The sequence below is a fragment of the Equus przewalskii genome, chromosome 9 (genome assembly GCF_037783145.1).
Source record: "Equus przewalskii isolate Varuska chromosome 9, EquPr2, whole genome shotgun sequence".
Classification (NCBI taxonomy): Eukaryota; Metazoa; Chordata; class Mammalia; order Perissodactyla; family Equidae; genus Equus; species Equus przewalskii.
The window spans coordinates 6,533,288-6,544,357 of record NC_091839.1 but is presented as its reverse complement, the minus strand read 5'-3'; the positions used below and the strand labels follow the sequence as shown (position 1 = coordinate 6,544,357).

At 56.1% G+C, this 11,070-nt stretch overlaps 1 protein-coding gene across 13 annotated transcripts in view; it reads right to left on the bottom strand.

Annotated features, from left to right (window-relative positions):
- Positions 1-379: 379 nt before the first annotated feature.
- Positions 380-11,070, bottom strand: part of CD22 (CD22 molecule) — a 28,738-nt gene continuing 18,047 nt past the window's right edge. For 3 of the 13 annotated variants that reach the window (XM_070632626.1, XM_070632627.1, XM_070632628.1), the window contains exons 5-17: positions 9,634-9,689; positions 8,996-9,370; positions 7,745-8,029; positions 6,337-6,621; positions 5,973-6,236; positions 4,658-4,915; positions 4,190-4,453; positions 3,846-4,109; positions 2,483-2,579; positions 2,257-2,332; positions 1,996-2,120; positions 1,506-1,590; positions 380-1,190 (exon numbers count right to left, since the gene is read on the bottom strand). In XM_070632626.1, coding sequence (XP_070488727.1) covers positions 1,059-1,190; positions 1,506-1,590; positions 1,996-2,120; positions 2,257-2,332; positions 2,483-2,579; positions 3,846-4,109; positions 4,190-4,453; positions 4,658-4,915; positions 5,973-6,236; positions 6,337-6,621; positions 7,745-8,029; positions 8,996-9,370; positions 9,634-9,667 — 2,544 coding nt within the window. In that variant the 5' untranslated portion in view covers positions 9,668-9,689 and the 3' untranslated portion in view covers positions 380-1,058. Of the gene's footprint in view, positions 1,591-1,995; positions 2,121-2,256; positions 2,333-2,482; positions 2,580-3,845; positions 4,110-4,189; positions 4,454-4,657; positions 4,916-5,972; positions 6,237-6,336; positions 6,622-7,744; positions 8,030-8,995; positions 9,371-9,633; positions 9,690-11,070 lie in introns of all 13 variants that reach the window. The other 10 variants (XM_070632623.1, XM_070632625.1, XM_070632624.1 and 7 more) reach the window with 5 other exon arrangements.

Below are 11,070 nucleotides of genomic sequence, written 5' to 3'. Positions count from 1 at the left end.
TTCAAGATATGCAAATAAGATGGGGCTGCGGTTGTGGGGGCTTTTGGCTATTGCGTTAGGCCTCTTATAATGCAACTCCAGCAAATATGAGATTATCCTTCACTTCCTATCTTGAACCATTTGCATGGTGGGGAGTGGCATCTCCATTTTACAGATGAAGAAACTGAGGCTCGGATAAGCTGGTGCTCTTTGCCCAAGAGCTCAGAAGAGTTAAGACTCAGATCCATGCTCGTCCGCCTGTGGAGCCAGGCTCTCTCGCCAGCAAGACAAGGCACCCACCAGTCTGAGGTTTGATCATGACATCACCTCGACGCCTTCCCCATCTCCCCGTCCCCACTCGGACTCCACACACTGGAAATAGTTCACTGGTTCTTTGAAGTGGGATCTGAGCCATTTTATTGGGAAGGTCTGTGTTTGTTAAGATGTTTGTCCACACCGGGGTATGGCTCAGACCACGGGACCCCTGAGGCCGAGGCTGCAGCAGTGTGACCCTCTCCCTGGACTGCCTGGCTTCCCTGGGGATGAGAAACCAGTGTGGGAGAGTGCCCCTGTCTGCCTCGTTTCTGTCCCTCTTTCTGGGCTTTGCCCCAGAGGCAAACATCAGGCATGAGATTAGTGAGTGGGGCTATCAGAGCAGGAGTAGGGGGTCAAAGGGATGGGGAGGGAAAGAAAATACAGTGACCAGCTGAGCCCGGCAGGGACACAGCCAGCTGTGGTGGGGCTCGGGAGGGGTGAGTGGTGGCAGAAGGCTGGGGAGGGCTGGGGGTTTGTACAGCACAAGGCAGGTGTTTAGATGAGTTTCCAGGTGGGAAGGAGGGTGGAAGGACCAGGGCAGGCCTTTGGAGGGTCGGGGTTACCAGTGCTGAGAAAGAAGACTGTCACGGGCCCGTGCACAGAGTTCTCCGCACGACTGGCGTTGCAGTAATAGTGTGTGTGTGAGTGTGTGTGTGGAGGGCAAGGCTTGGCGCTTTGTGGCTGAACAGCAGAGGCTGGGAAAGCCCCAGGCCTGTCCTGGCCCCTGCAGCCCCTGGGCTCCCCCACCTCAGCCGATTTGGCCATCAGTGCTTAAGGATCACGTAGTCTACTCCTTCCTCAGCTGGAGGCCGCTCCCCAACCCCAAAGTGAACCAGCTCCGAGTAATGTATCCCCTCGTCTTCCGGAACAGCTGGAGTCACGTTCTCATAGTCGCCCTGAGAAAGCCACAGTGGGTAAGCTTGGCCTCACGGCCACCAGCCTCCCACAGTCCCCTTTCCCTGACCTTTCTCTCCTTGACTCCACCTGAGGGGCCAAGAACCCGAGCAGAAGTCCTCTTGTCCAGAAACTGGCTGAGGTCAGGGTCTCAGATGGGGAGGTGCCTGCCCGGCTCTGACCACGCCTTGGCCTGAGCAACCCGCCCTACCCCTCAGCCTTTGCCACTGCTGAGTTCGCCCAAGTCCTTCCCTTCCAGGACTCACAGCTGAGGCCAGGCCCCTCATCTCCCTCCTCCCACAGCCCTGCCATCTTACCACATGACGCCTCTGCACCACAGAGTAAGTGACCGTGTCGTCCATGTTTAGGGAAAGTCCCTGTGTCTCTGAGGGCTCTGTGTCTCTGAGAGGGAGGGCAGAGAGATGACCACAAAGGAAGCCTTTTGCAGGAACTCCTTCCTTCTTTCAACTCCCCGAGACCCCCAGAGCGCCCACAGCCTCTCAGCCCCTTCTGTGTCAGGCCCAGTGCCCATGGTAGGAGCTGCTGTGTCGTATGAGCGAATGTCAGCTTAGATCACAGTCTTAACCTTGGCGACAGAGACCGACTCTGGGCCTCCATGCACCTGGCTTGAAGGAACAGCTCCAGCTCCTGAGACCACTGCTGACCCAGGGGGCTGTGATGGAGCTGGAGTGAGGTTATGGGTGTATGGCAGTGGCACAGGCCTGACACAAAGCCAGCAGGAGGGACTCGAGCTTTTCTTCCACCTCCCCCCAGGGTGCGGTGTCACCCTCCCAGCATCCTCAGTACCCAGTCCTCTGCGTGTCAGTCTCGCCAACGGGAAAGCGCAAGGCAGCGTAGCTGATGGCATCTTCCATCACTGGGTTGTAGCAGCCCAGGGAGTGGGGGCCTTCAGAGAGGGGGGCCCTCCTGATCTGGGAGAGAGACGGGTTTCAGCTCCCTGCCCCTGGCCTGGGACACCCTAGACCTGCCCCCAGAACTCTGTCTCGGCCCCATCGCTTTGCCTGGCTTCAAGGTATGCCCTGCGTTTTCATCCCTCTCTCATCCTACCTTTTTATTCCTCACGAAGAAGCTCTGCCCACTGGAATTTTCCTGAAGCTCCTGCCGGCTCCGAATCCTCTTCCAGCTAAGAAATCAAGACCCACCCAGTGGGGATCAAGGGAATGGAAGTAGGTCCCTGAGGAGTCAGCAAGCTGGGGGCTACAGGACTGAGGAGCCAGAGTCCCTCCCTGGACCGGCCGCGGGGAACGGAGGCCGTGGGCAGGGAGGAGCTCACCTCCGTTGAAACTTGACTCCCCATATTACCAGGAGGAGGATGGCCAGGCAGAACCCCACTCCCAAGGCCGCGCGCCTGCTGATGGTCTCTGGGCTATCTGATGGAGAAAGGAGCACCGTCAGTCGATGACGCTGCCTCATTCAGGTAAGGGGCCAGCCCTGCCCTGCCGCGTTGCCCCGTAGGCATCCTCCACGTCCCTCTGCATAGCTGCCGTCCTTTTGCCTGCACCACTTCTCCTCCACACGGGAGGACGAGATGCAGAGAAAGAGGGAGGAGCCAGCCCCTGCCCTCTGGACCTCCTGTGAGGAGGAGAGGGCTCGTTCTTTCTCATGAGGAGCTCCTGCTTTGTGACTGGCACGGGCATGCGCCCAGCACGCGGTCCTCACAAACGGGCACAACCTCTTCAGAGTACAGGGTGGCCATACCAGCAGAACTTAAAATCACTTGTCCTCTGACCCAGCAATTCCGTGTAGGAATTTATCCTGCAACTCTCCTGGAGCAAGAGATGCACACGGCCGCGAGGAGGGCTCTGGGAGGTAAGTACGGGAAGACAGCGCAGCCCTTAGGAAAAGAGTCAGGTCTCCAGGGGATCTACAAGGTGGAGACCCAGGGACCCTGTTTTTATACAATACAATTCATTTCCAAATAGCAGCTCAGGCTGTTTCCTTTAGCGTCTGCAGGCAATGACCCCCTAAATTTTAAAGCCACAGCTCCCTTTATTAATCTGGAAAAACACAGTAAATAAATGAAACATCTTCCCTATGTTTCCCGACTTCAGACACCCCATATGTGCACAGATGTAGAACCATCTCTAAGTGGTGTTAGTACGTGGGAAAAAAGGCAAAGTGTGAGCTCTCCCGGCATTTGCGTAACGACGAAGTGTGTACAGGCATAGACCCATGTACGCCTACTGTGCACAGAAAGAATGTCTCTGTCATAAGATGAGACAGCTGCCTCGAGGGAGGGCGTGGAGTTCTCAGGGAGCAAGAAAGGAGAGGCGGCTGCCTTTCCTCTACTTACATTGTCTCTTATAAAAAGAAAACCACTAAAATCTCAATAGATATAAACGAGCAGCCTATCGAGGTTGAGACAGAGAGAGAGACAGAGAGAGGGACCCAGGAGGAGCTCAGGATGTCTGGGGGCAGGGTGGGGGACAGCCTGAGAGGGAATCCCCCCAGAGGGAGTCAGGAGAGATGGAGCAGGAAGGAGGGAAGACAGGTGAGCTGTGTGCACAGGCGGGGCTGGCCGTGGGACAGGGCAGGGAGGGGGCTGGGAAGGAGGGGTGAGGTGGTCTGGAACGCGCAGCCTTGTGGGGAAGCTGCAGGGGTGGCCAAGGCCAGAGAAGAAAGGGAAGGCGCCTTACAGTAGACAGTGAGGGTGCTGGGGGGCGACGTGCCCACCCCAAGTCGGTTGGTCCCTCTGCACCGATAGGTGCCTGAGTGCTGGACCTTCACAGGATCCAGTCTCAGCATCTGATCATAACGGTGGAGGCTTTGGTTATTCCAGTCAAACCAGGAGTACTCGTAGACTGGGGGGTTGGCATCGCTCTGACATGTCAGGACCACCTTCTTCCCCTCCGTCACTCCATCTGCTGGGCTAACAGACACACGCAGCCTCCTAGGTGCATCTGTAAGAGAAGCGGCGTCAGGATCGAGGGAGCTGGTCACCTGCCCTTCTCTGCTGTCAGCCTCTGGCTCCGCCACTCACATAGCACTTGGAGCATCCAGGCCTCAGACGTGCTCTGCCCTACGGAGTTATTGACTAGGCAGTTGTAACTTCCAGCGTCTTCTGGAGAGATGGCATCAAAACGCAGTTCGCGTCCTTCCTGCAGAAGGATCCCATTTTTCTTCCAGAAGAAGTGGACGTCTGTGGGGCGGCTACTGGAGAAGTGACATTGGAGGTGGACCTTGTCCCCAGAGCAAATCTCAGAACCGGGGCTGATCAGCAGGACCTTGACATCTTTGGGGGCATCTGGAGAGCAAGGACCCCAGGCTGACCTCTTGGGTCCCTTTCCCTCTTCCTGTCCCCAGGACTTCCTCTCCCCTTGGCCCTGAAGACTGCCTCTCATCCCTCAATACTCTGTGAAGACTCGGGCCCAGGCTCCAGGCTCCTCACCCCGAGAGCCCCATATCCCAGCTGGGCTGTTTCCCAGATGCCCCTGCCTGGGTCACTCACACTGGACATCCAGGTTGACAGGCAGACCCTGCGAACACCACGTGTTACAGGCCGAGCAGGTGATGGGCTTGGTGTCCCAGGCAACCTTTGGAATCTTCAGCAGCCGAGATGAGCTCTTCTGCGGGGTGCCCTGGGGGTTCCATATGTACTCGGTAACCCCGGGGTTACTGGAATTGTAGATACAGGACAGGGTCACTTCGTCTCCTTCTCGAATCGGCCCAGGGTTTTGAATCACTGTGATTACCTCCTTGGGGGGATCTGGGAGAGAAACAGAGAGGCGGGTGAAGAAAAGTCAGGTGTGCAGAGTGCCCTTTCCTTCCTGCTTCCTCCTTCCCTTTCCATCCCCCGCACTCACACAGTTCCTGAATTCACCAAGGGAAGCTCGCACTTCCCTCGTGCATCTATGAGAGGAGGGGAGCCCTGCGTTGGCCGTGTGGCCTGGCCGTGCTTTGAGGCAGGACGGCGCAGCCATTAGGGGCACAGCCCTGGCCCCATGCGAGGCGGAGGCACACTGCCTGCGGGTCTTCACGTGGGTGTGGGGCGCAGAGCCAGGTCACTGTGGTGCAGGTATTAATTTAAAAAAAACCAAAAATGAGCTCTGGAGCCAGACTGCTGGACCCTGCCACTTAGAGCTAGGTGACCACGGGTTGCACACCTCAGTTTACTTGTCTGTCAAATGGGGTCCTGAGAGTACCTCCCCTCGTGGAACTGTTGCAAAGGGGAAATGAGATGATGCCCTTAGAGTGGTGTGGTCCGTGATAAACACTTAATAAACGCGCCTGCTGCTGCTGTCAGCATCCCTCCAGCTGGGTAGATGGTTACCATTTCGGCATCCCCATTAGTGCACTTGGCTCAGACTATGACATCCCAGGGTCCCAGAATCAAAGCTATGGGTTCTCTTTGTCCCGGACTCAACTCAGTGACAAGATTGATTGTGTTGAACAGGGTCTGACGATGGAAAGATAATGAGTCATTTTGCCCCAGTTGTCCTTGAAAACTTCAGGACCCCTTCTGGGACTCAGCCACTGCTTAGTGACGCCCCATCTCCGTGTCCGTCGTGGGGCCCTGGCATCTTGCAGTTCATTCATTCAACAGACATCTACAGAGCGCTGACCACAAGCCAGGCCCTGCTCTGGAGTGCGAATACAGCTGCGAGCAACAGCAAAGACCCATCCAGAGCTCCCAGGTCAGGAGACCCCGGCGTCTGCTTGCCGTCCTCACTGGGACGCAAGCATCCCCTGCGCTCCACCTGCCTTCCTCCTTCTCCCACTGCCACCTGCTCCCTCCAGAATCCAGAGGCTCTGTGACTACTCACACTGGACGTCCAACTCTGCCTCCTGGCCAACTTGTCCAGGACCAAGTCTGTTTTCTGCGAAACAGGAATAAGTCCCAGCATGCCCAAGGAGGACCTCTGGGATGTGGAAGGTCTTATTTGTCCTTCCTGGCACCTCCATCTCATTGTGATACCAGGTGTAATTTGTTGGAGGAGGATTGGCCAGCGATGTACAAGTCAACACTACTGAATTTCCCTCCTTAGCTGGTGAGGGGAGGATCTGAACCCTGGAAGGTTCCGGAGCATCTGGAAGAACAAGCAGAGGCATGCTGCTTACCTCTCAGGGGCTTCCGCTCCATCCCCCTCACTCTCTGCCTGCCCCCTCCCTGCCTCCCAGGAGGCTCACAAAGCACTTGGAGGTCCACTTCTTCCGACTTTCCTGAGCCTATGTCATTGCGGGCCTCACACTGGTACTTTCCACTCATCTCCTTGGTCACTGTGGACAGAGTTAGCTTGAGCTTCTCCTGCGCCCCCCACATCTCCTCCGGCCTCAGTGAGATCCCATCCTTGAGCCAGGATATATGCCGGTACTCTGGGTTGCTGCTGATGATCTGGCACGTCATGGTCACCTCCTCCCCCTTTGTTACAGTGGCTTCTTTGGGACTGACCTCGATCTTCAACTTTGGTGGGTCTGGAGGAGCAGACAGGGAATTCTCAGAGGATGGAAAGGGATGAGAAGTGGCGGCAGCCTACACACAGCGTGCGAGGGTGTGCAGCCACTCACTGTTGCCCTTGTCAACAAGGCTGGGCTGGCCCAAGCACCCAGGTGACTGTCACAGCCTCCTAACTCATCTCTCTGCTCTGCATGCCCCCAGTCCCTGCCAGTCTGGTCTCCACCAGCTGCCAGCAGCATTCCTAACACTGTCAGTCAGATCTTGCTCCTCCTCTGCTTGAAACCATTCAGTGCGTTCCACACTTAGAATAGAATCTAGAACCCTAACTGCAGCTCACGACATCGACCGTCCAGTCCCTCCTGGCCTTCCTCTCATACCTCCGGGACCCCGGACATGGCGCCGAGGCGCACTGGCCCCTTGCTCTGTTGCAGACACACTAAGTTTCTGCCTCAAGCCTTTGGTCTTGCTCTTTCCTCTTCCCAGAATGGTCTTCTCACAAGTATTTCCCTGCCTCAGTCCCTCCCGTCACTCAAGTCTCAGCTCAAGTTCACCTTTCTCAGAGGAGCCTGCATCCCTCACACCCTCTGTCCTCGCCCTGCTTGCTTCCTTTTTTTAAATACACTTAGCACCACCCACGAGTATGTTCTATATTTTTTGGTTAACTTATCTATTCTCTGTCTGCCCCACTGCAACGCTGGCTCCCTGTGGGCAAGAACGTTGCTCACCACTGTATCCCTGGCAGCTATAATAAGGCCTGACACCTAGTAGGTTTGCAATAAAGATTTGTTGAATGAATGAATGAGGCACAAATAATGATGTGACAAGATTTTTCACTCTCCCCACCCGGGGAAACAAACCCCTAAGCGGATGATCCCAAAGTCATGTCATGGCTTGAGGATAGATAAAATTATTTTATTCCATTGGACCAAAGCAGATGCTAAAATGAGTCTGTTTCCTGAAACACCAGAAAGAGATGTGGAGGAGGGAACGTGGCTCTGCCCGGACCATCCCCTGCTGCAGGTGTCCACAGACTGGTTACACTGCCTCTGCGGAGGCTCCTGGCACCTTGTGCTCACTGAGGGCTTGGGGAGAAGCTGATGAGCCCCTTGTCCTTCCCAGAGGAGCCCTGGGGACACTCACGCTTCACATCCAGCCGCACGGTTTCCTCCGAGAGTACCCGCTGGTCAGGATCCAAGAGCTGGCAGGTCAGATTCTTGCCGTGGTCAGTCCACTGCGGCTGGTATGTGAGCTTGCTCTCCGTGGAGACGGTCTTGGGGGTCAGGGAGGTCGAGGAGACAACAGGCCCCTTCAGGGACCACTGCAATTGGTACCCAAAGCAGGCGAAATTCAGCGAGCAGGTCAGAGTGACCTCCTCGAGCTCCTGGATTTCGGGAGGGAGCTGGATGCGTGGTGGAGGGGCCGTCTCTGCAACAGAGTAAGGATCACACTGGAGGTGTGGGGGACTGAGGACCTGTGGGTGCCAGCCTCTTATACCCGGCTTTAGATGCCCTCCCCAAATGATGGCTCAGGAATCCTTGCCAGTCCGTTCTGCCTCCCCTGGGCCTGGCTTTCTGTGCTTTAGGTCACGCTTGCTCAGCCGAGACACGCTCTGAAGGGTCCTGAGGATGCTGATCCTCCTAAGGAGTCATATTTTATGTTTTAAACTTACTTCATTGTCACTCCCTGATGTTTGCTTTCTCAGTGTGTTCAAGGTCACTCTCCCCACCACCCCAAGTGAATTTTACTGGTTTGGTTCAGCATGCATTTCTTAGCGTCGACGACAGATCTGCGAGTGTTTCATGGCCTCCATACTGGAGACACCCAACGCAGCATCCTTTTAGTAGAGCAGGGCTGTGGGCGCCAGGCCCAGCTCTCCCAGCGGCTGGGCCACCCTCCGACCACAGGGTCTGAAGCAACATCTCTCACCTCAAACACCGGGCTGCTTAGAACCACTCACTGAAGAAACAGGCTGTGACACAGAGTGAGCACGCTCCCTGGGGTGGAGGCCCCAGACCTGTGTTTGACTCATCCCCTCCAAGCATGTCATTTAGCCGTGAAGGGCTCATTAGAATTAATCACCAACATTAACATGTTGGGGGATTTCACTTGAAAATCCAGATTGCCATCTTCTCTTGAAAAATCGGGCAACCCGCAGCCCGGATTCCAGAGTGGGCAGGAGCTGAGCGGTGGGCGGGATGCTTCAGGAGGGTCAAGTGCCAGGCTCCAGTTTGCCACAGCCCTGTTGTCCTGTGCTGCGTGAGTCACTCGCTGGCACCCGCTGCCTGGCTTCTGCAGGCAACCCGGCTCGCCGCCCTGTCCCAGGAACCGGGTGTTTCCCACCTCCCCCTTGACCGTGCCCGAGGTGGAGGACCACATCCCCCAGGGCCTTACCAGAGACGTTCAGGCCTATTTCCTCCATCCATTTGTCAGACCCCGATATCATCCTCAGCCCCAGCTGACCGCTGTCTTTGACTTTCACGGGGTCGATGCGGAAGGTGCAGTTGGATCTGTTGTCTCCCAGGAACTCTACTCTCCTGTCTTTGGGAGCCTCCTCGGTGTTCGTCTTGTTATAGAGGACGGTCCCCCTGTACTCCTTGCTGACTTCGTCATACTTATAACCGTGGTACAGGATCAGGCCGTTGAGGTACTTTCCACTCTTTGGCATTCTGTAGGTGCAGGGAATCCAGACGCAGGCCCCCTCCCAGGTGTAGAGAGTGTTGGGGTGGTCAAATTCCCATGGAACTGAGCCAGAGAAAGCCAAGTATTCTGGAACCCAGCACAGTGATCATGATTATCATTGAGGGGCACAGAGAACTTTCAGAGGAAGAAAGAAGCCCCTCCGAAGATGGAGGGAGAGAGCGGAGGCACACCAAGGGTGTGAGACACAGAGAGAAGGACATGGACACAGACATACATGACCTCCCTCATGCCACCCCGCATTCACTCTTCTCTGCCCCAGGCCTTCCCTCCCCCTCCAGCTCCCACAGTCATCCCAGAACCCAAGGACCAGCCTAGGCCACCAGCCTTACCGAGGAGCAGGAGCGAGGGGCCGAGGAGATGCATGGCGTTGCGTCTAGGTTCGAGCCTGGGCCGGGGAGAGTTTGTCTCTGAGCCATCTGGTCACTTACTTGATCCAGACGGCTTTTCTTGCTCACCCACTGAGCTCTGACTCTGTTTCCCCATTCCCGAGAGGACCATGTCTGGTTGCATGCGGGATGTGGAATTCTGGATGCTCACAGAACCTTTTCTGGGTATGCCGTGCCTCTCCCTTCAGCCTGAGAACTCTGCAGGGCTGGCCTCTCTCTCTTCCCAGCACTCATTCCTTCCTCCCATCCATCCAACCGTCCGTCCATCCATCCATCCATCCATCCATCCATCCATCCATCTGTCCATCCTCCATCCATAATTTTATAAACTTCCTGCCTGGCTCTCAGGCTTTGAGGGGCACCAGACTACTCGATGCCCGAGTGCCAGGCCCTGGGTGACCTGGAGCTCAGCTTGGGACAACTGACGAAGGGTTTTACACAGGGGAGAGACATGGTCCAACCTTGATTTTAACGACCAGGAAAAAAATAACTCTAAAACCAATAATTATGTCTGACAGCCAGAGAGCATTCAGAGGGGTTGGAAGGACTTAGGAGAATGCGGTCCTAGGGCCCCACTCAGATGCCCCCAGGGGCTGAGTAGAAACACAGGTCAACCAGGTGGGGACAAAGGCAGGCCTTGTGTCAAGGCTGTGACTATCTCAGCTCCACTCAACTGTTGCCCAGGGGGACCGTGGGGGACCGCGGGCTCAGCACTGCCTGACCTTCCACTGTTTTAAGAGAAGTAAGAAGCCACGTTTTCACATGAAATGACCTGCCTGAAAAACAAACGAAAAAACCCCACGGTGCTGGTCAAGCAAAACCTGTCTGTGGGTGAGAGGCAGGTCAAGGGCTGCCAGTCTGCAGCCACTGCCCATCTCTGCCTCTCTCTCTCTGTGCAGCGAGCTTGCCGGCCACCTCACTAGACTTTTACCCAGAGTTACATTTACATAGAGTTAAATTTAAGTCCCGATTTGCATGGCTGTGCCCTCTGGGCTGTCCCCCGGGAGCCAGCAGGATGTGCTGAAGAGTGTGTCTCCGGTCTCAGGGCAGACCGGCGCCCCTCCCGCCCGCCCAGCCGACATTTCCCACACATCACCGCCACCCCGCCCCAGCTGTTTATCTCCCAGGCTGCGTGGCTCGTGACAAAGCCTGCTGGGTGTCCGGTCACTGGTGTGGGGAGAGCTGGTGCAGGCCTGTCCCCGGGCGTGAATCGGGTGTGAGGAGTCTGAACTGGGACAGACTCGGACGGCAGCTCAGTGGGCGCTAATAGTGTGACATGCAAAAAGGTCTTCAAGGTCACAACCATTTGAGAAAAGCTGGGTTACAAAAGTCAAATAGGACTCTTGACTGCAGGTCTTTTCCGACCCTTCACCAGCTGTG